We start from the raw sequence: 25,938 nt of genomic DNA on the forward strand, positions 1-25,938 counted from the left end.
ATACTCAGCCTCTGAGATCTCGGGGTTATTTTCTCCTCCTTTCCAGTTGCATCAGCATGAAAACACAAACTGTTGCCTCTCCCATGCAATTTACAATAAATACACATAAAAACCTCAACTTCTCCAAACTACACCAATACTTATTCTTGCTATTTAGAGCGACAGGTAGAACCACTCTCAAAAATCATTTTAAAGCAGAAAAAAAAATATTATGTTCCCAGGTATAAAGTGGTTCAGATACTGGTGGGGCTCAGAGCTTGTCCTGTGCAGCCTGCCTAGCCAGAAAATGCATCCGAACTCTTTAGATTAAAAATGCCGGTCACAAAAGTCTCCTTGAAACCCATTTTCAAGCCTAAGACAAGGGACAAATGATCCTTCCTTGCTGTAGGAGACAACATTCTCTCCTAGCAGCTTCTAATCCTATTCAGGAGGCGTCACACAGTGAGGGATTTGTCTACACAGAGAATTTATGAATGAACTGAGGTCAGAAAGCAAAGCACCAGATCAAATCTCTACATCAGCACTGACATTAACAGCTATTCTGGACTAGCCCCTGCAGAATAATTTATGCTGCAATCACTATTCTGGTCAATTTCCTCATACAGACAAGTCTTAAGTGGATGTAAATGGGCTTAAATTAAATAGGAACAAGCTCCTTATTTCAGGATAATAATGTTCACACATGAGTAATTTAAGAATAGCTATTGCATTTATAGTCACACTGTACCTTAGTCATATTAATTTTCCATTACAGTCAACTCTCTAAAGACCGGTAGAGCTATATTTTCTGCCATTGTGACACCCAGCTCAAGATCTTCACCATGAGGGGGCAGGGGAGTCTAAATAGGTCCTTCATGTTCTTTGCCCATACCCACCTCTGTGCCTTTTCTCATGTGGCCTGTTGTAACTGAAAGCCAATCCCTGATCTCTCTCCCTTGTATCTCTATTATTCTTCCTGTAAGTCCTTTCTCAAATGCCACTTTTTGGTGGTTCATAAGCAATGGCCTGATACATATCAAATTAAAAAAATATACTGAGTGGCCTTTCAGCCCATGCTCTGCTCAGCACTATCAATTTGTGGTTGTCGACCTACAAGCAGCGCTATCAGATTCTCCAAAGAAGTCACTGTTGCTGAAGGCGTCTTCTTGAATATTAGGTTTTCTCCTTTTAAGCAAGTGAGAAAGAAGAAAAGCAGACAAACATTTAAAAATACCTCAGCATGACTATAAACACCATCAGAGGGCCTCAGAACTGCCCTGCTTTACTTGAAAAGTGTTTCCATGAGCTGCCGGCCTTACCAGCCCCTAGAAGGCAGGAAGGCGCTTCAGCGTAACCRTCCCCAAAGTGATGGTCTCGTTGCGAGCACAGAGCAGGCCGCGGCCGCCCAAACGCAGCCGCCGCACAGCCGGCGGGCCGCGGCCGGCCCACACCAACAAAATGGCGCCGCGGCCCGTCCGGGCCCACCCGTACCCCTACCCCTGCCCCATGGGTAGCGAGGCTCCAGGCGCCCCTGTGACCGCGGGGGCGGAGCCAGGGCTCCGCACACTTTTTTTGGGGGGGGGGAGGGGGGGTGATCTCGGCCCGGCTTGGGGCCGGGGGCCCCGGCACGAGCGCGCGGACAGCAGCGCCGCGCCGCAGGACGGGCGGCCGCCATCTTTCAGGGGCAGCGGCAGGACAGGCGGCGCTGGCGCTGGCCCCAGCCCCGAGCTGCCGGGGAGGCGCTGCGGGGGGCGGCCCGGCCCCACAAGGAACCCAGGGGAGCGGCGGCACCCTCGCCCCACCCCTGCGGACAGGCGCGCTGAGGGCACCCCGGCTGCCCCAAGGCCCCCTTGCGTCACCTGGCAACGCGGGTCACCAATAACGCGCGTTGGGCGCCTCGCTCCCAGCCAATGGGAGGCGGGGTGGCGGGACTTCCGGCGCTGGTTGCTACGACAACCACGGTTCCTTCCTTAGCAACCGGGCCTGAGGCGGCGGCGGCGCAGGTGAGGCTGGCTCCTTCCCTGCGCCCCTCCTCGCCCTCCCGGCGTCGCGCTCCCCCTTCCCCCGCCCCGGTTACCGAGGACCTCTCCCTGCTGCGGCCTTCAGGCCCCCGCGGACTGAGAGCAGCGGGCTGCGCCGCGTCGGTGGGGGGGGGGGGGGGGGGGAATCTCCTGCGCATGCGCGCGCGGCCTGTCCTATGTTTTTCTCCCCGGGGCTCTGACCCCTGCGGCGTGTCTTGCCGCAGCCGCCCCCCTGTGTCTTTCCACCGGTGAAATGGCCCGTCGCCGGTTCCCCCCGGGCAGCCCCCCAGGCCTGCGTAGGTCTGGCGCCCCGGGGGAGAAGCCAGACGTGAAAGCGACTGCCTGGGCTTGCCCTGCTGCGGCCAACTCGTGCCAGGCCGGCGGCTCTTCCGCCCCGTGCGGTTTACGGTTTGTGGTTGCGGCTGTTCAGAACTCCCGTGATCCCTGAGGGAGAAATGGTAGTCTGCTGGACTTGTTGCTTTGGCCAGCAACTCTGCACACTTGGTGTAAGCACTTGCAGTGTGTTTTTTCTATTCTTCCTTTACTGTATGATCACTCTTGCCTTCTTGGATTAGGAGAGGAAGGTGCTTTATCCTGGATGAGAGAACCAAACAGAAGGCCATGGTGAAATGTTATGAATTTGCCTGTCAGGCAATGCTGGGCCTCTGCGTTGCCCAGGTAGAGGCTAGCTGGCAAATAGGCCTGGAACAGTGGTCCAGCATTATCTGATATGGTCCTTCGCAGCTGACAAATGCTGGGGAAGAGAGGAGGAAGTGCCCTAAAACAGACTAAGACATTCCTGTTCAGCATTGACATGCTATGTGTACACCAACCATATTCCTAAGGTACACTTACCCTTTGTTTATCAAACACCCTTTGAAACTCTTGCAGATAGTAGCGTGTCCTGGGAAAATCCTTTTGGAATTAGATGCTAGAGGTAATGGTTGATATATTGTTCTCTCATTGCTTGTGGGAAGTAGCATCCTGACTTGGTGCATCCTGACTTGACTCTTCCCAGAAGTACCAATCCAGCACGAGGGAAGTGCTGTGTTCTTGAAGTCTCATTTATGGAAAATGATACATTTTTAAAACTGGATTGCATTAATATTCTGTAAGATAGCTCATTAAGTGCATGGTGTGTGAAAAAGATGCAGAGAAACAGTAATTAACTGAGATGGTAGGGACAATATTCTCATCATAATGTTATTGGCCTTTCATTGTAATTCAAAGCTTACTTTCTCTTTCCTGACTTTTTTTTCCTTTTTTTTATTTTTTAAGCAGTGTGCTCTGGACCAAGAAGTTTCTGCTCCTCCTGAAGCTGTTTTGCCTGTGTCCTCAGAGTTCTGTGTCTCTTCATTGCCTGCACTGCAGCACTTTGCTGGGCCCCAGGCAGACCCTCCACCCCTTTCCAGGGTCTTTGTGGAAGGACCATGGCAGACACTGGGGAGGGGAAAAAGGAGGAAGCTGATTATAAAAGACTTCACAGCTTTCCACTGATTAGGGTAAGAAGACGGATGGGTTGCATGTTTACCGGTGTTAAAATACAGATATGAAATTCTATTTCATTCTTCTAGTCTATGTCTCCCTCTGCCAGGCTGCTGTGAGAAGGTAAGTATGTACTGATAGTCGTGTGTAAGGATCCCAGTCATCACACTGCTTTCTCCCTGTCCTTGACTTCTGCCAAGCAAATTTATTAGCGCTACTGTTCCTCCTGTCAGCCAGAGGAAGCCCGGGGCAAAGTAGTTGTTCTGTGATCCATCTCCTTCTGGACTGAACATGCTGCCTTTGGAGCCCTCCCCTGTGTTCAGGGTACTACGTGCAGCTTGTTTTTCTAGAGGAGCTGAGGTAAAAGATTTTGCTGGCCTGTCAGATAGCAGAAGAGGAGGAAAAGGCTATGTAATTTAGACTTCTTTGTTATGCTTATAGTAATAATTAAGGACTACAGTTGGAGTAGTATTAACATTCATTCCCTTCATCTTATAACAGAAAACTAACAAATGTGTTTATCTCTTCCTTTAAGCTGCTCTTACTTAATGCTAGTCTTGGTGTTAGGTAGAGAACAGTTCAGCTGGGACAAAGGAAAGAATGGATAAATTATGAGGTAATAAGTCTTTTTCATATTTACTGCTCTTTCTGAAACAGTGGCGATGCTTGGTGTACTGACATCACTAGTGATGCTCTCCCCTCTGAAGCTGACATAAGAAGTCACGTGGGCTAGTTTCCTTTTGCCCATCCCCCCTAGTGCCCAGCTAGAGCGTGGGTGATGTAAGGGCTGCCTACTGTTGTCTTGTGTCTAGCTTTTATTTTTGCTCAGCTCTGTTTGCTTGTTTGCTCTTTCCAGCACACGGACATGCCAGAGGAGATGCGTGTGGAAGCTATGGAGCTGTGTGTCACGGCGTGTGAGAAATATGCCACCAACAACGAGGTACTAGCCAAATTCCAGTTAGGCTGGCCTTCAGACAGTGCAGCACCAGCTTGGGGAATCTTCAGGAGCAGAGCTAGGGTGTAGGACAGGATAGAGTCAGACACTGTCAACCTATTCCTCTGTTTCTGCACTGAGCAGGGCAGAAGAAAGCAAAGACAGCTTGGCTAGAGGCTCACATTTGGTTCCCTTTGTCAGCAAGATCTGTAATAGCATGTTGCTTTAGCACAGGGAGTGGAGGTTAGTCACTTAGCTCACAAACCTCACTTCCCTCCTGATCCTGCCTGACCTATGACATGCTTCTACGGTTTCTAAAATGCCCTCTGTCCTGAGGACTTGGCACAAAACTGTGTGAAAAGGGGCCCTTCCCAAAGTGTGAGTCTGTTCTTCAGTGTTCAGCAGGGCCATCCTCACCAGAGTGGGGAAGAAACTCTTATTTGGGGGTGAGCAAATTAAAGTCTTTGAACCTTCAGGTATGGTCTGTTAAGTCTTTCCTCTCAGCTTTCAGCCTATTGAATGAAGTTGCTGAGAGTATATAAACAGGAGGGTGGTRCAGAAGTTACGGCATTTTGAAAGATTGCCTGTAATTTTGAGAACTAAAGATAAAGGAACACACACCTTGCTCCTTGGGCAAGGCACAGCCTGCTTGTTGCCAGCAGAGTTTTGTGCCGGAACAAGGCAAAGCTATAAAGCTTTGCTTTATTTCTCTGTCCCATCCTAGCTGAGACACCATATGTCACTGCAAAATCTTCCTCTTTCCTTTTCTAGCTCACACAGGGCATGATTTGGGAGAAGCAGGCCTTTTAAAAGCCAGCCTAGTTTCAGTGTTTTGGTAACTACCTGGAAAAAAAAAAAAAGCGCACTCCTGTAAAAATAGCTGCAGCTTAGTGACCTGAATCTCCTCTCATGCTCGCTGCACCCAGCATAACTCCGTCATCATCAAAGAGAGAACTCTTGCTTCACATTGATGTGAATGAGAAGAGAAGTGATTACTACATCTAGATCTGTAATTTCTCTTGCTTGCTGTGTTGGAGGCTGCTGAAAACACAGTAGCCTGTTTTACACTTCAGCATAGCTCTAGGGAGCTTCCAGTTCCTGCAGTGCAGCTGCCATACCTATTGCCTATGGCTTGAGTAGCCCATTAAAGGGAGAAGAGTTGGGGGATTTTTGCATAAAAGCACGCTGCTTGCTCTGCCTCATCCTACACTCTCCTCATTATTCTTCAGAGTGCTGCCAAGATGATCAAAGAGATGATGGACAAGAAATTTGGATCCTCCTGGCATGTGGTGATTGGGGAAGGTTTTGGCTTTGAGATCACTCACGAGGTGAAGAATCTGCTATACATGTTCTTTGGTGGCAGCCTGGCTGTGTGTGTCTGGAAGTGCTCGTGACATCTGGCTGCATCCCAGACTTGCTGCACACAAGAGATTCTTCCTTCTCTTCACAGGTTTTGTACAATCTGGAGGCGGGGCTTTATTTTTAATAGTAAAACTTTGAGATTTTTTTTTTCATACTGACGTACCAGTCCCATGGGATACATATTGTTGGTGCGTGTGTATGTGTGTGTGTATGTGCTAAGCTATCCCGTCCTTGTCCAGGGAATATCTCATCTGGTTGTGTCTCTTTCCTTGGTGGTTGAGTCTAAGCAGGAAGGAGGTGGTAAACAGGTAACTCATGAGACACTACAAAACCATACAGCAGCACTAGGAGGGGGAGGCAGAAGAGAAAAGGTGCTATCTAGCCCTGTGTTTTCCTCCCACTTGTTCCACATTGTGTTCTCTCGTCTCTGCCTTCCCCACTACTGCATGGTATGGCTCTGACCAATGTCTGTCTCTCCTCTGAATGCCAATGTTAACAGCATTTTCTTCCTCCCTAAGATGACCGTGGAGAACTGGTTGTGTCAAGGGATCTCCCTTTGGGTTATCTATGGAGGTGTTAGCTACAGAGAAGCAGACTTAGCATACCCCTCCCTGCTTGCTTTGGGAAGGTGCGGCAGCTGAGCTGCCTGGGTGTAGGAGGTTGCTATGCAAACTACCCCCTCTTTTCTCGCCCACTGCACACTGAGATAGCATTAAAACACAGGCAGCTGATGATGTCTGGGGAGTGGGTGAGAATTCTTCATAAGGCTTGATTGCCTCTCTGTCAGTTTTTGGGGGTGTCGTGAGATATCACTTGGTCATCAGAGACTTAATGTCTTTTTGGACTTGCATTCCTTTAGCCTGTTTCATTTTTTAAAGCTGTCAGTGTTGGAGGATGGAGTTGAACGTAATTATATTTTACATATATGTCATATTTATATAAATCTAGGGAACTGTGTTTTTACAATAAAAAATAGTAAAATGTCCTTTTTTGTGTTTGTCATATTCTAAAATGAAATGAAGTAGGGGACACAGAAAAAAAGAAAAGGTAATTCATTCAGGAAACATTGGAATAAGTAAGCAATGGCTGTAGCTCAGGCAAAAGCCAGCGACAAGCTCTCACCCCACATGCTGCTTCCTGGGCAACTCTGGGATACAACAGAAGTACTTTCATCCTCCCTGTGCAGTTCCTTTCACCAGCACAAGTCATGATGCCTAGGACAGTTGCCAGGTCAAAAATGCTGCTGACCAAAGTCCTCTGTCCACACATCCATCTGAGTAGCGGTAAGGGAGGGTACCTGTGTGCTCTGCCCAGTCAGTGTGCCTCATCTGCCATTTAGAGTCTGGCATTTGTGCCGCCTTTGATTTTCAGACTTTCTTCTGAGAATGCCACCAAGCAATACCATTGACTGTTCATGTTTTATGGGAGGTCCCAGGCTTGTCCATAGTTCAATTCCTGAGGACCACTTCTGTATTACTGCCTGCAGTGGATCAGACTGGTAGCGAGGTTTACAATTCTTTTTGTTCCTTCTGCTAACCTCAGTGTGATGCTAGAGATGTCCTTTCTTCGTTCTTTGGAAAGCAGTCAGCATGTCAGGGGCTCTTCCATAAGTCAGGAATTGAATAATATGAAGATGACTAGAAAGGATTTCAAATTTGGACCATCTGTGCTGGCTGGGCCCTATATCCTCTCACATAATTCCTTGCCGATAAGATGGGAAGGGATTTGCAAGGTAGGGAGGATGCACTAACTGGTATCATAATGTATCCGGAACCAGGGTATCTGCCCTGTGCAATGGACCGTGGTGCCAGCATCATTGTGTGTTGTAGAAGAGTCCAAATTCTGTGAGCTCTCTTTTTTTCTGCAACTCTTGATGATTACTTTGTTGTTTCACTTCAACTAGCTGCCTTTAAAATGAAGGTAGCACTGTTGACTAGCACTTTCTGCAGCTGGCAGGGGGAGAAACTGGTTTTCTGTTCAAAGACTTGCCATCTTCTCTGTTTTATACTCCTAGGTCCAGAGTGCAAGGTAGAACCAGTGTCTTTGAAATGCCCTACACTGGAGCATGGTGATGATCTTCAGCAATTCTGTAGCCTGTTTAATCACACTTCTTTCACACTAATAAATAATTAACTGCTGTGTGCATGTGCACAGACATGCTGGTCACAGGCATCTCTGCAGGGTCATGCTGACCTGCAGATGATCATAGAGAGAGGGAGCTGCTTACCTCAACATGCAATCTTTTGGCCCTGCTGCCAGCCTGTTATCTGTTTGGCTGCCAGCTGAGCAAAACTAATGTCTTTGTGACCTGCATCTGCAATGGGCAAATGTTGGTCGGTTCTCAGCTTTCTCAAAGTATGCACGTGCAAACAAATTGAGGTGAACTAGGTGCGAATTTGCAGCAAGTCAGCTGTTCCACTGTAACTCCTCAAAGGTGAGGGTAAGGTGGTTCATAGAAGCATGGTAGGCTATTTCTATTTCCAAGGGCAATAGCTTTCCCACAAAAAGTTACCACAGAAGAGCCATCCCATCTTAACTGGTTCGTATGCCTGTCCTGTCATGTCATTTGTGCTATATGGTAAAAATATAAACCTCAGCTTCCCAAAATTCAGCTATGTAAGTCAGGGCCCCCTGCTGTTAGGCAAGTATTCACTAAGATCAGTGTTACTGCCCTTTGCAAGTTGAATCATGCTGTGCTGGCTTCCATGTATTACAGAAAGTGACTTTCACCCTTCTTTCATTGTGGAACTTGTAGACTTCAAGGCATGTCTGCGATTCACAGTGAAATACAGTACACAGATCAGAGACGGTCCCTTGTCTTGCCATGTTTTCCTGCAAGTATCCCTTCTGCAGCTAATGCTTTGGGGCCTGYGGCACCTATCTGCTTTTGACTGTGAAACAGTCAAAAGTGCAGTCTTTTCCACAGCTTGCTAGAGGTTTTCACGTTACACATTTTCAGCAAAAAGCTGGGGGAGTTGGCAACAGGTGTCCTGCTTCTTATTTTTTCCTTATTATTATATTATTTTTTGCCACCTGCATATTGCTGCCATTACTCATCAAAGCACCACGCTGGTCAGATGTGGAAAAGGAGATGAAAATCTTAGGGTGATGCATTGGTGCCAGCCAGAATGACCCTTCCTATCTGTCCGACCCAGAAAACTGGAGTGCTGTGATACCAGCTCAGAGGGCTGCGCTTTGTGATGACTTACTCCCCCACTGAGGGGCGATGGGCAGCATCATTATCAGACGTCGGACTGTGCGGCAGGGAGTCTGATTCTGTGCCAGCAATGGAAATGGCCTCGGAAGTACGGCTCCTCCTCCATCCCAAAGGTGACTCAAACCTGCCGTGAAAGGGGGGAAGGAGCTAGAAAGACGAAGGAAGTGGAGGAAGATAGGAAGAAAGAGGTGAAAATTCAACTGCTTCTCTGCGATGATGTCATGGCAACAAGGTACACTGCCATGCTGTCAGACAGTCAGGGCTGGCTTTGAAGCTCTCCATCTCCTTCCTGTCGCTGCAGGCCTGCATCTGACTCGCTGAAAAATCTTATGGTTAATATTTAATGCTGGCATTGAAGTGATAAGGGTGGCAAGTGCCCCATCTATTCCCTCTTCCTCTACTTTCCAGTGTGATGCTAAATCAGTGCTGGGGCAAGGATTGTGAAACCCCTTAGCATGGGGATGGGACTCCTGGTCAGAAGGGTGGCTTCAATCCAAGCAGTGGAGATAAGACTGGGGGTTCTCTGGGGTGGAGTCCCCGTGCACACATCAGCCCTGGGACAAGGAGGGAGGCCATCTCCCTCACAGACCTGTCTCAGTCAGGCTCTAGGACATGGGAGAGAGCTTTCTATCCCCCCTTTCTCCCCCAAGCCCACTTTGGAGCCAGTTCTGGGGCTCTGGAAGGAGGGAGGTCTCCCTCTCCCCCTCTCTGTCCCCAAGCTGGCTCCAGAATAAAGAAATCTGTGGCCCTGCTCCCAGAGCTGAGCCCAGCTCCTTTGATGCAAGTGATTAGCACATGTTTTCACTAAGCAATGACCTAACGATTGTGTTCCAGCCACAACCCCTCCGAGGCACTGCCTTTCCAAAAAGTACATCCGGACTGAATCCAGCAAGCCTCCCTGTGGAAGACGCTCTGTTCACTTCTGTGTGGAAGCCATCTGCTCCCTTTCACCCGGCTCTGTCTGCAGGGCTGTGAGATCGCCTGCCGAGCTGGAAAGCTCTCCTCCTCCAAGCACCACCTGCAGTCAGAGAGGGATGCATTTACCCTCAGATGAGAGGGGGGATGGGATGGGTTTGGTTACTATCAGCCATGTTGTTAGCGCAACATGAGGGGAAGGAAATAACAGCGTTGGCTGAATCTGGGGCGGCCGATAGTGTCAGCCGGAGGCGGTTACCAGGCAACTGTCGCACCATGGGACATGGCAAGCCGGGAACGCGGCATTCTCACCATGCCTGCCCAGTGTGTGCCCGTGGGAGGGGGCCCAGCATGTCACAGAGTGTGCAGGGAGAGGGTGGCGTGAACAGGAGCGTGCTGCAGGACCTGTGACAGAGGAGGGGGTCTCCAACGTACCCCCTCCTGCCAGCCAGATCTCCTACCCCTTCCTCACTTGCCTCCAGATACACATCATGGATTGCCTGACAGGCAGGATTTCACATTCTTCCTGCATCCTCTGCTACTGGAGAAACTGAAAAGAGAAAAATGTTACCTCCAACTTTGTATCCAAGGTCCCCAGGCTTGTCCAAGTCCAGTGCTTGTTGCATTGACCCTGTGGTCCTACACTTCTTTATCCCTTAACAAATCTGAAGCTCCCTCCTTTCCTAGTCACCTACTGTTTTTGCCTGGGCAACCCAGCTCTGTGTCCCTGTATCTCACTGGAAAGGTGATTTTCTTGTAAAAATGAGCTAACGTTCCCTTCCAAAAGCTGCCAGTCCTCCCCAGCCATCCTATTTGAGGCATACGTATGGCCCCACTTGCTTTCCTGCTCCTGATTCATGCTTGCCCTGCTTCTTACAACGGAAAACTCAGTAGCAATAAAGCAGCTTGAATGGCAGGTATGGAGTAAATGCTACATGCCAGCTTTCCCAGCACCCGTGTCCAGCCCTGCAGCACTGCCTTGATGTCTCCAGCATCAGGTCCCACTCCCAGCTCAGCTGCTGCACCTCCATGCTGACCTCCAGCATCCCCAAGGCAGCCCAGCAGCCTCCCCACTCCTGCCTGCCAGGCTCCCCTCACCCACTTCAGAGGTCCTTAGAGCAGCCCAGCTCATGTACCTCACCCCAACAGGCAGCTGCCAACCCAGCTTTTCCCTCCTAGCAATGTCAGTCCTTCATTTATGCAGTCTGAGCAGTGTTCGAAAGGGGGCTGTGTACCAACAACCTTGTATAGCTGGAGGGGATGGTAACATCAGCTTGGCTGCATGGTGGGAGCAAAAGTCTCTCCTGGGTTACAACTGTGCAGACAGAAATGTGGTGGAGCCTAGCTGATGTGTTGGGCATGGGAAGTGGTGTAGAGGTGTTTGAGGAGGGGGCAGAAACAGAGTTTGCATGGGGTTGTGTAGTGCTGGGCAGGGTGCATGTCGCAGAGGTGGGCAGAACAGCTTTTGGGCCTTTATGTCCAGAAATGTCCTGTGGACCTATCTTGGTGAGTGCACAGAGGGATGGGGCAGTGCAGGGGACCCAGGGTTTTTCCGGCGCACAGGTTATCTGTGGCCATCCTTGTCACAAAGCCACTTGTTGCTATCAATTTGGAACTTGCCCCGTTCACTCTAACCTTGGCACCACCAGCTCGTCCCTTATCAGCGCCAATAAACCCCACTGCAACCTCCTGTCCTCTCTCTGTCCTGCTGCCGGCCCAGCGGTGTCACTCCAAAAGGCACTGTGGAGACAGATTTTTTCTTCCTGCAATTCTGCCTGCTGGCCCCTTCACACCGGTTGGGTTTTGCAGCTATGGTCTAAATCCAGGACACCTCTTTCCTCTTTTTGCTTAGAGGGACAGATGAGGCTGCAGGCGCATTGACTCTCTTTTAGCCACACATTGGTGCCTGCCCCTTGCTGGGTATCTCAGGAAAGGAAGGATGCGGCGCCAGCTGCAGACACTTTTCCAAAGGAAGTTTAAAATTGGCCTCTTCTTTCTCCTGCTCTTGGCCTTCCTGATGCACCTGGCAATGGATTTGGCTCTCCCTTCCACTCACAGGTCCTGCAGCTGTGATCAAAAAGCAGCAAAAGCCTTGGGTATCCCAGCAGGCAGCCGGCTGGTGGCCGGCCCCAAAAAGCTGAGCCTGCGAATCCTTCAGGATTTCAGTGGCAGCAACGGCTCCTTGGAGAAAAGTTCTCACCCACAGGGAGTGGGGCCACAAGTAAAGGATGGAGACCGGGGGATCCAGCACCAGCACGAAGATCTGAATCCAGGGGGGACCAAGGGATCAAAACTGGCTGCACTCTTTGAGCATCCTCTTTATAAGATCCCAATTCCAGAGGTCACAGACAGAGACAAGCTGTTTGTCGTCAACCCCATGGAGAAGTTCAGCCTGAGAAGCAGTGGGAGTGATGAATGGTGAGGAGCTTGCCGACACCTTGTATTCTTCTGGGAGTATGTGACAGGATTTGGGGGGACAAATGGCAGGGATCAATCAAGTCGTTTGCTTGCATAGCTCAGCATCCCTCCCTGGACTGACCCTATTTGCTGACTGATCTGCTCTTGGGCCTCAAATCCTATTTGAGCCCTGAGTTTCCAGGCTGCTACCTTGGAAAGCTGCAGAGGAGTCTGTTTGTCCATGTAGCACAAGACAAAGTCAAAGGAGAGTCTTGAATTATTCATTATATCATGTATGGTATCTCTTAGGCCATCTCCTCCTCTCCTTTCTTTCCCAAATGCAAAGGCTATATTTAGTCCCTCTCTGTATGGGAAACTCTCCTCTCCAGATTTCTAACCAGTTTTATCCCTCTCCCCTAACCATCTCATGCTGGAAATGCAAATCCCAAAATGTAGATTACCTCTAATCATGAGATCRTTTCTGTCCTGCATTTCACAGGACACTTCCTGACCTCTTTAGGCTTTGCCGTGTGGTGATCTCACTGTTGCTGGGTGCCTATTTTTATCACTGTACTACTAACCTCTAATAAGGAGGGAAGACATTAAAAGAGTTATTGTTGATAATGAGTAGCAGCTTCCTTATGGAAAGTGCACCTTCAAAACATGGTAGCCGCTAAGAATGAGAGAGACTAAAAAATATCAGAGTCGTTTTCCACAGACATTCGCTCTGTCTCAGAGGACCACCTTGTCTGTAAATTATTGTGGGAAATGAATCTGTTTTGTTGAAATTGGGGCATAATTTGCATTCTCCCAGAGAGAGATGCGGTTTGACTCACACATGCCCTGGGCTGGCCTGTGTGTTTGCAATGCCAGTGGGGCACCAGCACAGAGGGAGCTGGACACCCTGTTGCAGCCTCTGGGAACTCCCTCTGAATGCAAGGAAAAATGCAAATTTACAGGAGGCACAGGGAAGGAGATAGCAATAAGTTGAGCTCATGCCCCCAGAGAAACCAGGGGTGTTTGGTATTTGATCCAATCCATCAAAGGTGAATTGGATGTTGAGGGTCTGAGCTCAGGATGGTGCCAAGAAATGGCTAGGACCCCCCTGCTTTTCTAATGCTGTTTTATGAATGAGTATTTGTTTCCATCAGGCAAGTGCATATTCCTTGGCGCTAACCCCTTGGGGAAATGCAACTAGACTAGCTGCCCTGCTAGGGAAAGCAGGGAGAACAAGCAGCCTGAAGCCTTCCTGCAGGGAATGTGAGGGAAGCCTYGGCGGTGGTTCCCAAGCCCCGTCCTGCAGTGCCTCTCTGGACAGCTTGCAGGGCTTGAGGCCATCGGTGCGGTCTGCTCCGAAACACCATTTGCCACCAGGAGCATCTTGGAGAAGCCAGGGCTCAGGGCAGGGGGTCTTTCACCACAATTGAGGGCTGGTGCTGGGTTTATCCAGCCCTTTCCTTGCCCTCTGGTGTGCGGGAGGGGGCTGAGGTGGCCCCTGGGGGCCGGATCCCTGGGAAGGGCCTGAGGATGCCGGGCCCATCCTGTCCCAACTAAACCCTGTCATTGTTGTTGGGGGTGGTGGTGGCTGTTGGGCTGCAGGGTCAGCAACAGTAAAGCCGAGATGGTCCTTCCGACAGGGAAGACAGCCTATGACACCTATCCCGCCTGGCTCAAATTCCATGTCGGCATCAACCGCTATGAGCTGTATCCTCGCCAGAACCCCCTGACGCCCGCCCTCATTGAGGACCTGGCCACACTGAAGATCGTCAGCTCAGGTACCGCTTCCCCTCTCATACCACCCCCCGCTTTGCTTTCCCTCAATGCTGCCCACCCATCCACCTCCCTCTCCGCACTGATCCCTGTGTCCCCTGTTTCAGTCCAGAAGTCTGGTGGGACACAGCTCAAACTCATCATGATGTTCCCGAATTATGGGCAGGCCCTCTTCAAGCCCATGAAGTGAGTAGAGTCAAACCAGGAATGGTTGGACCAGGCCAGGGATAACCTCCAGACACAACCCCTGTACTCTCTCACCTGGGGTCCTCCTGCAATGTCTCATTATTTGGTGAGGGGCAGCAGAAAGAGCCCACAGAGGGAGAGGGGGGAGCAGGGGAACTACCATTGCTTTGTGGTCTGCCTTGCTGAAGTCCCCCAAATTGGGACAAGCGAGATCTCGCCTTCCCTAATAGTGCTTGAGGCAGGCTGGGTGCCGCTTGTGATGGGGTAGTGACCTCCAGTGGTGGAAAGAAGAAGATGGTCCATGAGGACCACCTCCTTGCCCTGGACCAGGCTGTACACTGAGGGACTGCAGGGCACCCAAAATGCATGTGTGGGGCTGCGGGTTGGGGGGGTCTCTGCGCTTCCCAGTTCCTCCCTTCACATCTGGGGGTGCCTCATGTGTTCACTACCCTGCAAGGGTCACATGACTGCAGTCTGCCATGGGCTCTGCCTTCAGGACACGAAGGGACATGGCCCCATGCCACATGGGGTCACCAAGCAGGAGGGAGACCGGGCTTGGGTAGTTGGGGCCATGCCACCTAGCAGGGCACATTTGGAAGAAACTGAGCCTGGCTGCATCACCGGTGACACAGCACAAGGGTGGTTTGGGGACCAAGACCAAGCTCGGAGCAGGCTGAGAGGTCTGGGTTGAGCAGGGGATGACCCAGTCCTTGGCCATCACTCCTCATCCTTCCCTCTCCTTTCAGGCAGACCCGGGACCAGGAGACCCCCGTTGACTTCTTCTACTTCTCAGACTTTGAGCGGCACAATGCAGAGATAGCAGCCTTTCACCTGGACAGGTAGGTCCTGAGCAGAAATCATCAGCTGCAATGTGTGGCCCTGTTGATGTGGGGATGAGCCTGGGGTCAACTCTACCCCACTGCTGGCCTGAAACACAGTGTGCTCCATTATTCCTCATGGGGCAGTCTGGCTGTTTCTGCTGTGCTGACCTTCACAGGAGTTTAGGAGTGACTGTACTAGATCTGGTCAGAAACCTGGCCCCCAACCAAGACAACTAGTTCAAAGGCCACTGGGCCTAGCATACTCTCTCCAATGAATGCAATCTCACCAGTGTCTGTAGCCTCCTGGGAAGGATGCAAACTTTGCATCTAATTATGCCATCCCATGACAGCAAAGTACCAGAGAAATTCCCTCTGGACTCCACTTCTACCTCATCATATTGTCGGTTGTGAGGGGTACCTGTATTTCCCAATGTTCTTAGTAACCTGGTGTGAAAAATAGATTCAGTCTTCAAAAAATTGTTCTAAAAGTTCTGCATTTTGGTGTGTCCTTTGTGTGGTTTTCTTTCCTCAAAGGATCCTGGATTTCCGGAGAATCCCACCAGTTTCTGGCCGTTTGGTGAATATAACACAGGAGATTCGTGACATCACAACTGACAAGAAACTGGCCAAGACTTTCTTCATCTCCCCAGGTGAACTGGGAATGCCCCCAGGGCACACCTCTTGCCTGCTCCCATCCTTCCCCATGTTGCCTGTGATTAACTACCAATGTGGAGCACATCTGGAGCTAGATGCTTCTGACTTGCTCTCTGTGGTCATCATGCATCTGGGTAAACTGTCCCTTTGGCAACTACGTCTTGGCAGCAGTCACCTGCCCAGGTGCTCCAGCTCCCACAAGGTACCCTGCCTCGGTGTTCTTCTCCTCAAGGATGTTTTCCCAGTTACTTTACCTGGTGCATGTGGCCTGGTGGCTCCCAGGTTGTCTCCCTAGCCAGAGGCTTTTGGGTGCCACAGCACAGAGAGCATCCTCACTTTGCCATCACCATTCCTCCACCAAAACGCCTACTTGACCTACCTGCACAAGGAGAGCAGACTTGCACCCCTCCTAGCCCTCTCCTCCAGTCTCCTCATGCATGTCCTGAGGTTGCCAAGAAGGGTGGCACAAAAGAGCTGCTCCTTGGCAACCTTTGCTCTTCCCCATTCCCCCATCCCCTCCTCGCAGCTGGCAATGTCTGCTTCTATGGCGAGTGCTCCTACTACTGCTCCACGGAGCATGCTTTGTGTGGCAAGCCGGACCAGCTGGAGGGCTCCATGGCAGCCTTACTGCCCGACAAGACTCTGGCCAAACGCCGCTCCTGGCGCAGCCCCTGGCGACGCTCCTACCATAAGAGCAAGAAGGCCGAGTGAGTGGCTCCGCAACGGGAGCATGCCCGGGGGGGGGGGGGGCGAGGTGGCAGCCACTAGGCAGGGGTGGCCAGAGAGGAGCACTGCAAGGTGGGCAGAGTGACTGCCGGTGCGAGAGGAGAGGAAGCTGGTTAGGTTGGGAGTGCTGGTTGCGGAGCCCTGGGCAATACCTTTGGCTGCTCCCCTTGCACCTGGGGGAAGGTGGGTGCTAGAGAAGGATGCTGGGGAGCATTGCCCCTATATGGGCAAGAGGGGGCTGCCCAGGCCTCCCCATGGCTGGTCTCACATCCTTGTCACCCTGTCTCAACCTCTGCTCACAGGTGGGAGCTGAACCCCAACTACTGTGCTCAGGTGAAAGAGACACCGCCATACAACAGAGGCCATCGCCTCCTTGACCTTATTGACATGACCGTGCTTGACTTCCTTATGGGTGAGTCCTGGTGCCCCTCTTCTCCCAGCTTGGCCCTCAGTCCTGTCTTTGCCATGCCAGTGCTTGGGGGTTTACTCAGGACCCCTTGGACCAAAAGGCTCATATCATCTAGTCTAGAGATCATCTAGTCCAATCCACCTGCTCATGCAGGGTCACCTACAGCATGTTGCCCAGGACCCTGTCCAGATGGCTTCTGAATATCTCCAAGGATGGAGACTCCACATCCACAAACTCTCTGGGCAACCTGTTCCAGTGCTCAGTCACTCTTGCAGTAAAAAGGTTTTTCTTATGTTCAGGTGGAATTTCCTGCATTTCAGTTTGTGCCCATTGCCTCTCATCCTATCACTGGGTGCCACTGAGAAGAGTCTGGCCGCATCCTCTTTACACCCTCCCTCCAGATACTTGTACACGTTGATAAGATCCCCCCTCAGCCTTCTCTTCTCCAGGCTAAACAGGCCCAGCTCTCTCAGCCTTTCCTCATAAGAGAGATGCTCCAGTCCCCTAATCATCTTTGTGGCCCTTCGCTGGACTTGCTCCAGTAGCTCCATATCTCTCTTAGGTTCACTGCTGTTGACCAAACCATTGCTCATCTGTATGTTGCACAGAGCTATGCTCTTAGCAAAACAAGAGCAAAGGCCTGCCCCACTCAGGCCTCCAGGGCAGAAACTGATGGACAAACCCCATGTTGTGCTGTGCCTGATAATCTGYGCTGGAGAGATCGCTATTAAACTTTGCAGACATGGGAAGTGCCTCAAGCCGTGCTCCCAGACACAGACCCTTGGGAGACCAGGCTTTGCTAGTCCTGATGCTCCCTGAGCATCTTGTGAAGCTCTCTGCCATCCCCAGAGCTCAAGGCTGGGGCTGATCCTTCCTGCAGGCGCTGTGCAGCTTCACAGTGTCGGGCCCAAGGAAGAGTCACATGACAGATATTTTTTGGGCCCAGTGAATGCTGTTTTCTCCCTCCTGCTCTCATCCCTCACCTCTTCTGTTTCATAACCCACTAGCTGGCTGTGGAGCTGCTCTAGCACGCTGCCTCCGTGCCATTCACGGTGCCCTGTGCCCACAGGAATCTGTGCGGCCTGGCACCATCACTGCTCATTCGCTCTCTGCTGACTCTGAGTTTTTCCACCCAGTTATGTAACTCRGAGAGTTTCCCTTCTTATCTTTCGTCACTGATGCAAGCAATGTGGCCGATTTGCTGCTGGTGCCTTTGGCATTACTTCTGCTCCATTTATGGCTATTGTCCTTTAACAGCTTTCAGGTTGCCATGGTTGTTGCAGTGAGAATGGCTGGAGGCCTTCAAGTGTCTGCTCCAAGTCCCCCATGCAGCCTAGACCAACAAATGAGCACCTTAGACGTGTCCTCCGTGCTCTTTCCCAGCCTTTGGTTTTCATTCTGTCACCCATTGGCCTCTATTTTTGCCCAGATTGCTGTCTGGGCAATTGCAGATTGCAGATTGCAATCTGGGTGACTTACAGCCCATCTAAGGCTAACGCCCGGGTACGCTTTGGGGAGACAGCACCATGTAAATGTGTTTTTCTGGGCACCGCACTATCTCACTCTCCCTGGGAGCCCCCAGCACATGTTTTTCTCCCTTTACTGCCCTGCTACAAGCTACCCCTGCTTGCCCATGCAGCTCTTTGGTCCTGGAGCTGAGGTTTGCTCCCTGAAGCAGATGGCTGAGTGTTGATTCTCCAGCTCATGAGGGCTTTGCAGCAGACGATGGATGTCTCTCTAACATGCTTTCCCTGGGAGAATGCAAAAACCAGGGGCAAGGTTTCTGAAAGAGATCAGTGTTTGGCATGCCCCTTTGGAGACACCCTAAAGGGACCCAGCACTTGTCCCCTGAAGAGCCAGAGCACAATCTTTTGTCACCASCATGGCACTCACAACTCTCAGCCTGTGTCTTGCACCAGCAACTGCTTTTCTTTCGCGTCTACCCTTTTCCCCATCCTTGTCTGGGGCAGCAGAAGGAGGGAGATGGCACCCTCGTTCTCATCCCCGTTCATGGCTTGGTGTGGCCCATGCACCAGCCCCTGCAGCGGGGACAGCCATGCTGCTGCCAGTCCCAACACCCAGATCTGTGGCTAAGAGCATGGAGAGCTGGGCAAGATAAGATGTGTAGGGTTTTTTTAGGTCTTCACTCTGCAGCCCAGGAAGGCCATGCCCTGTCTGGCCTTTGACCAATTAAAGATCTCTAAGGATTTTGGAGATCCTTTGGTGTGTCCAGTAAGCCAATGATCCTCGCTTAACCACACTGTGGCCAGTAATGCACTGGCCACTGGATCCTCGACAAGGCTGGTCACTGCTTTGGTACCTGCAACCAGGTTTCTTGTGTCTGTCCCCTTGGTGGCAGTTCCTCCCCATGCAGAACTGTTTTTCTTAACTGCTGACAGTATCTGGCAGTTTTCAGACCTACTTTGCAAAAGGTCCCGACAGGTAGTTTTAGTGTCCTAGAGATGAGCAGAGTAGGTTTCTGCTGCCTCTAGTCCATGCCTCAGACCAGAATTCATCAGATGTTGCTTCTCTTGATGTCACTCAGGTAAGGGTTCAGTCTTGAAGCTGCCACCCTGTAAATCTGTCAGCCAGGTGCGAGAAAACAGATACAACTCTCTTCGTATTTTCTCCCTACACTGGGTTCTCCAGGGGCCAGCAGAATTGGAGGCAAACTCCTAGCAGGTATACAAATCCTCTCTCACAGAGCCCTTAGGAGCTGCAGCCATCCTGTCAAATATCCTTTCTCCAGAAAAACATTTTTAAATGCCATCGTTTGCTTTAATTAGACTGTCATTTGAAAACGTCTTGAGGCCTCTTCTTATGAGTGCCTCAGGATCAAAGGCTCTTACCAAGTCCTCATTACATCCTTACTCTAGCCTTCACTGTGACCCTTGAGACAATTAAGCAAATGGCAAAGCATTCAGCCGTCTCTAGATCTGAGTTACATTTCTGTGCGTGGACAGGCACTGGGGCTTGCCCCTGTCTGATTGCTGGATTTGTTTCGGCCTCATTCACTGGGTAGTTCCAGGCCCTTCATCTCATTTACTGGTAAATCGCAGCTTTTCCAGATTTAAACAAAAAGCAATTTCCTACTCAGAACTGTTGAGCAGGTGCAAGCTCTAGGGTGGTCATTGTTATATCAGGAAAAATGGACCTTAATGATAGCTTAATTGTCTTCTCTTTGGGCAGGTTTATACAGCAGATGTTTGCTGGAGTAGATCATGTCCATCAGGCATGTAAAGAGGTGCAGTCACTGACTGTCATGGCTCAGTTACAGAGCCTCCTCACATAGACATTTTTCTCTCATAGAGAAAAAACTGCTCTAAAAGTCCCACTTTGGTGCCGCTGAGGAGCAGCGGGGGCACGGAGCTGGCACCCGCTGTCATGGCACAAGCGTTGTATGCATCCAGAGGCTAAAACACATCACTTGGTCCTTACTCCTGATGCTGGTCCCACTGGTTTTCTCACCAGAGGTGTATTTGGGCTCCCTCTTTCCACGTCCCGGTTGGCCATCTGATGATGAATTTGGGGCTAGAGTAGGAGGAGGAGAGCTGAAGACATTTTTAGAGGCTCTTGTGTTTGTGGGTGAAGTTGTTCTGCTCTAACAGATATGCCAGTGACCCACAGATGATGCTGAAAAGAGCTGTGTAGCATGTGCAGGGGATCAGAGTGATCAAACTAACATTTTTTCCACCTCCTACAAAAATAGATGACCTGCTGATGCTGAACAGGTTAACGGTTTTGTCGCTCTGGGTAGCTGGTTGTTGGCAGATGGTTTTAGAGCTGAGGATGTTCCCAGCCAGATCGGTCTTGCTTCAACAGCATTTTAGTGTTTCAAAGGCCTCTGGCTGAGCAGCGGGATGTCAATGTGATAAACCGAGCTGCGGGTGTTTGATGCAGTAGAGAAGACAACTCCATTAGATGGCACAAAACTGTGGCTGCTAAGAGCGTCTGAGGAGGAAGGGGCCATCTGTCTGCATCCCAAGAAATGGTGCTGTTGGCGTCCATCGGAACGAACGATTCGCCCACAAGGAAGGAGGTGGATGATCCCGCAGCAGGACGAGGACTTGCAGGATTGGAGACGGACAGGAGGCCATGCTCAGCATATGGGAGGAGACACACATCTAAAAAAGGGCTGCAGAGCTGAGCCCGGAGGGAGGGAGCATGAGGTCAGCTGTGAACAAGAAGCAATCCTGAGAGATGTGAGAAACTATATCTTTCTGTGCTGAGCTTTGGCAAAGGAAGGAGACCTGCAAGGGTCAGGCTGAGACGGCAGGCTGCTCTCTGCATCGGTGTGCCTGTACCAGAGTTTAGGTATTGCACAGGGACACGTCTGCACTCCTGCCAGTGTAGCTGGGTCAATCAGGAGAAAAAAAAGACGCAGCTGTTCTGTCTTTTGCTCTTTGATCCCGGAGAGTAGCTGTTTTGAAAAACACGCCTGGCCTGGTCTGTAGCATTCCTCGCTGCTGCCTTGGACAGGCACAGCCAGAGCAGCCACTCTGAGACCCCCAGCCCACTGCATGTGGGAGCTCAGAGAGATTCAGCAGAGCTCTGCAGAGGAGGGGGAGCGTGCGGCACTGAGCGGGCCGTTCCCAGCAGGGAGTCCCCAGGGTGCCCTCAGTGCCTGCCCCCTTCCTGGAGCTCAGGGTGGTGGTCCCGTGTGCCTTCCCCGGTGCATCCGCCCCTCTGCCTTTGCCCTCTCCTTATCCCCACCTCCTCTCCCCGCTGCAGGCAACATGGACCGGCACCACTATGAGACCTTTGAGAAATTTGGGAACGACACTTTCCTGCTTCACCTGGACAACGGCCGAGGGTAAAGCAGGAGGGCCCCGTGCAATCCCGACAGGGGGAGAAAGCTGGGGCAGGGGGGCTGCTGTGGGTCTCGCCTTGAAATGAGAGCCCCCTGCATATGTTGGGGCACGTCGCTGCGGGGCCACACAGGGCTGTGCTGCCTGGCCCATGCAGGACCCTGATGCCTGCCGGTGGGTTTCTCTCCCCCAGCTTTGGCACCCATTCGCACGACGAAATGTCCATCCTGGCCCCGCTCCAGCAGTGCTGCAGGTAAGAGGCTCCCACGCTGCGCCCTTCACCTGGGCCAGATTTCCAGCGGGAGAGGCTGCTCACAGCGCCGCTCATGGGGTGCTGTGGTCATCGCCCCTCTGTCCAGCTGAGGCGCCTTTTCTCGCCTTTGCCAGGATAAAGAAGTCGACCTACCTGCGCCTGCAGCTGCTGGCCACGGAGCCGTACCGGCTCAGCGACGTGCTGCGGGAGGCACTGGCCTCCGACCGCCTGGCGCCCATCCTCGCCGAGCCTCACCTGCGGGCGCTGGACCGGCGCCTGGCAAAGGTGCTGGCGGCGGTGGGCAAGTGCCTGGCCAAGGCCGGCCAGGAGCAGGACGTGGTGGTGGACGATGCGGCCCGGCCACGGGAGCGGGAGAAGAGGACGCCTGCGTGATGGGGGCAGCCGGCCACCCTGAGCCTCCTCGGCCACTGGAGCCAGTGCCATGGGGGAACTGGTGCCGGCGCCTCGTCCCACGGGCCAGGTCTGAGGGCTGCAGTGTGGGGCCTCCGCATTTATTGTCCCAGGAAGGGGCAGGCRATTTTGGGGAAGGAAAGAGGAGAGCGGGTGGGCCCAGGCTGGGGGCAGGGCGCCGGGACACTGGGACTGAAGCACATCTCCAGCCCCACATACCGTTGGCTTTCTGCAGTCCTGGTGCCAGCAGTGCAGCTCRGTGATGCACAGAGGGCTTGGGGGAAGTGTGGTGGCAAAGCAGGTAGCTGAGAGGGGTAGATTATTTAAATAAAAAGGCTGGCCTAATGGATAAAACGTCAGTTGGGGACCTGCCCGCTGGGGCTGTTTTCCCAGTCGCAGACTATCTTTGTGTGCTTGGACCTGTCGTTTCATCTCTCCAAACCCCTTTAGGAAAGGGTAAAAATTTTTCCTGCCTTTCTCCAGTGTCTGTCCGCAGCACAAACCACCTCCATTTGACATTTAATGCAGGCAGTTTGTAAGCTCTTTTGGGGCAGGGACTGCCTTTTATAACCTCTTTGCACAGCACCCAGCAGAGACCTGCCCCATCCCAGCTGGGGTCCCCTGGGTGCTCCTTTATACAAATAAAGCAGATGTGACTATTCGGCAGGTGGAAGGTCCCAAATCAGGTCTGTCCTGAGAACAGGCAGACACCGAAGGAAAGCGGGGGCTGCCTCTTTGAATCAGAGCTGCTTCTCTCTTTTTGATGGCTTTTCTGCATTTTCTTCCCTGCTAGAAACACAAGGGCTGCCAGACTGCCTTGCCCAAGGGAGGGTGCGTGAGGGGAGGGAGGGGYTGGCAGCAGGGTGATGGGTACAACCACCCCGGCCTGGCTGGGCTCACCTCTCTGCTGCAGCCCCTCTGCCTGACCTTGGCCATGTCACTTTACCCGACCTGGGAAATGCAGGGCATGGCGAGGTTTGCAGGCTGTTGTGAAGTGCCTGGGGAATTTGCTAGCAGCGAGGCTGAGCAGCCAAAACGCCACCCTGACACAGGAGGAGGAGGAGGACTTATTTCCCCCATGCCTCCCTTGAGGTCAGCCTCCCTCACCTCATCACCGCTGGGTTCCCATTGCTCCACATGGTTCAGCTGAGCTTAACGGTGACAGCGGCCCCCAGTCAGTCCCCTGTGCCCCATGTCACCGGGACAGTTTGGGCAGGGCAGGCAGTCCGGCTTCGACACGCTGCGAAACACCAGGAGCGGGCACTTGCTAGGAGGGCTGGCCCAGAAGGAGGTGAGGGACCGGCTACGCTGACTTGGCACCCAGTGCTCCCAACCACACAGCAAAGAGAAACCAGCCCTGCTCCCCTCTGGCACCCGCCTTCCCCCTCCACTCCTGGAAATGTCACCCTCTCCCTCCCCACCTGCAGAAGTGGTGCCGGCAGGGGGGCAGATTTACTCAGGGCCTTGCACCATATTTAGTGCCCAGTGGCTCAGCACCTAGGTTATCCTGTAATCCTTCCAGGGGCAGTTAATCTGCAGCAGGTTTATGTCAGCAGGGCCAGGTGCCCTCAGCCTGGCCATTGCTATGATTAGACGGCAGTAGCACACAGGAAGAGCTGGAGACTGTTACCCCATGAGATTATGGGAATTCAAATCCTTCCGGTTTGGTCAACCTGTACGGGGAAAGGGTCACTYGGTTGGTGACTCTGGGGGATGCGAGAACCTTCATGGCCTTTGCCATTGCAGATGCCACCAGCTCTGTATGCACACCAGCTGGCCAGAGGAGGAGGAGGAAATGTTGGCTGGAGCTACTATAGCATCTCCTTCATGTGCAGCAGCTTCCAAGCAGGAGCTGCAGCTCCAGGCTGGAAAGCCGGGCTGCAAGCAAGCAGCTTGTTTGCCCAGCTCTTTACAGCAGAGACAACCCCCAGGAGATGGGCAGTTTGCATTTCCCGCCTATGCTAATCTTAACAGCTGCTGAGGGCTCAGTTTTGGTTCATCGCGATGGGGTTTTGGTTGGGTGTACTGGCCATGCAGAGGTGCTGGCATGGTGTCTGCTCTCCATAATAAACCCAAGGAACCAATCTCCTGGCACTGGCAGGCTTCACCAAGGGAGGAAGCACAGGAGGGAAAAGCTGCCGGCGCAGCCAGGCTGCACGTAGTGTTTCATAAGGCTTGAACACTTTATTTTGTAAGGTTTCCCATTGTCGTTGTCAAGCCATTGGTACCTTGAGGACACGTTTGGACAGAGGAAGGAGACGGGTCAGAGATCAGCTAGGGCTTCCTCACCCATTGCCCCAGGAAGCAGCACCGTAAGCAGATAGCACTAAGTCTCTGTGTCATCCAACAGGGGCTTAATGTGAACGTCCTGGAGAGCCAGGAACCCTCCCCAGCGGCACTGAGTTTCGGCAGGACCCTGAGTGGCAGCATGGTGGATCACCGCCAGCCCCCGTGACTCAGCCGTGTGATCGAGGGAGCCTGCCCTGATCCAGCAAAACGCTTTGCACAAAAATACAAAAAATCACGCTCAAACCCAGGGAATTAAATGCTTGGCAGGATCAGTGTCAGCATTGCGAGAGAAAAGAGCGAATGAGGAAACAAAAAGCACCATCGAGAAAGGGAGAGGATTTCTAACCAAATTAGTCAGTAAACAAATCAAGGGAAGCTTTAGAAAAGGGTGGAAAAACTACAGATAAAACACTGGCAGCCGAATCCGCAGAGCGGTAGAAGAAGCACACTGAGATTTAGACCGAAGCAGAAACGAGGCTAGAATTGAAAAAAGAGACAAAGGGGATCTGTGCTCATTATACAACAGGCCTGTGGGACATTTTGCATCTGAGGTTTCATGGTGAATTGGCTCTTTGCAGCAACAGTGGCGGAGGGGAAAGGACGGCGGTTGCTCGCTGGGCCCTCCTGAATGCTAACGGGCCACTTTCATTTTTGTGCTGGAAAGTCGGCCGCCGTGCCCGAGAGGCTTCTTTTATGGCACAAACCATCTTACTTGAGCCAATGGCAACAAACAGGAAAAGGTTTAGGCTCTGTTTTGCAACGGGTTACTCCCCTTTGGCCCGCTTGTTTTTTTAACCCTTTTTTTAAACGCCTTTTTTTCGCCCGACTACCTAAGAAAAAGGGGCTGCCGCTGTCCTGGGGGAGGTTCAGACACGCACTGCTGGTTTCTGCTGCCCTTTCAAAGCCGAGCGGTTCTAGTCAAAACTTTGCGAAGGCGCTGTCATATTTAGCAACCCTCGAGTGGGAGGGACGCTGCTTGCTTAAGGTCGAGAGCCGCGGCTTGGAGGTTTGCACAAGCTCCCGCCTGCTCCGCCGCAGCGGCGACGCTCCAGGCCCCGCGGCGGGTGTCTTTCGTGCGCGGCGCCGCCGCGGGCGGCCCCCGGCCCCCGCCCCGTCCAGCCGGCCATGCCGGGGCAGCCGAGCAGCTCCCTGCCCAGACAGGTGATGAAAAAGGGCGGCTGAAGCGGCGGGCCGCGGTGGTGCTCATCCTCCGTCCCGCCTCCCCGGGCCCCGGTGCCGGCGAAACGGGACCGCCGCCGAGCCGCGGCATTTTGCAATACCGAGAGCAATCCCGGCGCGCC

The 25,938-nt window shown here is 52.2% G+C and overlaps 2 protein-coding genes across 8 annotated transcripts; both read left to right on the forward strand.

Moving 5' to 3' along the window:
* Window positions 1-1,933: 1,933 nt before the first annotated feature.
* Window positions 1,934-5,939, forward strand: DNAL4 (dynein axonemal light chain 4). Of its 6 annotated transcripts, none has more exons than XM_026072587.1 (5): window positions 1,934-1,982; window positions 2,576-2,845; window positions 3,279-3,502; window positions 4,342-4,425; window positions 5,649-5,939. In XM_026072587.1, the coding sequence occupies exons 3-5, from the start codon at window positions 3,431-3,433 to the stop codon at window positions 5,811-5,813; spliced, it is 321 nt and encodes a 106-aa protein (XP_025928372.1). In that variant the 5' UTR covers window positions 1,934-1,982; window positions 2,576-2,845; window positions 3,279-3,430; the 3' UTR covers window positions 5,814-5,939. The 6 variants fall into 6 exon arrangements, with proteins under 6 accessions (XP_025928372.1, XP_025928371.1, XP_025928376.1 ...); XM_026072586.1 differs by having other exon boundaries at window positions 3,282-3,502; XM_026072588.1 differs by lacking the exon at window positions 1,934-1,982 and having other exon boundaries at window positions 2,519-2,624; window positions 2,745-2,845; window positions 3,282-3,502.
* Window positions 5,940-11,444: 5,505 nt separating this feature from the next.
* On the forward strand, window positions 11,445-24,774 carry LOC112969362 (extracellular serine/threonine protein kinase FAM20C-like). 2 transcript variants are annotated; one of them, XR_003254703.1, is made up of 11 exons: window positions 11,445-12,331; window positions 13,910-14,085; window positions 14,188-14,266; window positions 15,013-15,105; window positions 15,622-15,737; window positions 16,268-16,448; window positions 16,770-16,879; window positions 21,608-21,689; window positions 21,878-21,937; window positions 22,072-22,418; window positions 24,699-24,774. XR_003254703.1 is itself a non-coding variant. In XM_026072596.1 (10 exons), exons 1-10 carry the CDS (start codon window positions 11,853-11,855, stop codon window positions 22,328-22,330), a joined length of 1,635 nt encoding a protein of 544 aa, XP_025928381.1. In that variant the 5' UTR covers window positions 11,445-11,852; the 3' UTR covers window positions 22,331-22,932. The 2 variants fall into 2 exon arrangements, 1 of the variants encoding a protein (XP_025928381.1); XM_026072596.1 differs by lacking the exon at window positions 24,699-24,774 and having other exon boundaries at window positions 22,072-22,932.
* The last annotated feature ends 1,164 nt before the right edge of the window (window positions 24,775-25,938 follow it).

The sequence above is a fragment of the Apteryx rowi genome, unplaced genomic scaffold (genome assembly GCF_003343035.1).
Source record: "Apteryx rowi isolate R43461 unplaced genomic scaffold, aptRow1 scaffold_343, whole genome shotgun sequence".
In the NCBI taxonomy this organism is placed as follows: Eukaryota; Metazoa; Chordata; class Aves; order Apterygiformes; family Apterygidae; genus Apteryx; species Apteryx rowi.

Bases quoted from the DNA above. Each gene is read 5' to 3' on its own strand.
- DNAL4 (XM_026072587.1), top strand. From the start codon at position 3,431: ATGGCAGACACTGGGGAGGGGAAAAAGGAGGAAGCTGATTATAAAAGA. The intron at 3,503-4,341 runs GTAAGAAGACGG...TGCTCTTTCCAG, and splicing joins ACAGCTTTCCACTGATTAGG to CACACGGACATGCCAGAGGA. The intron at 4,426-5,648 runs GTACTAGCCAAA...ATTATTCTTCAG, and splicing joins AATATGCCACCAACAACGAG to AGTGCTGCCAAGATGATCAA.
- LOC112969362 (XM_026072596.1), top strand. From the start codon at position 11,853: ATGCGGCGCCAGCTGCAGACACTTTTCCAAAGGAAGTTTAAAATTGGC. The intron at 14,086-14,187 runs GTACCGCTTCCC...CCCCTGTTTCAG, and splicing joins ACTGAAGATCGTCAGCTCAG to TCCAGAAGTCTGGTGGGACA. The intron at 15,106-15,621 runs GTAGGTCCTGAG...CTTTCCTCAAAG, and splicing joins GCAGCCTTTCACCTGGACAG to GATCCTGGATTTCCGGAGAA.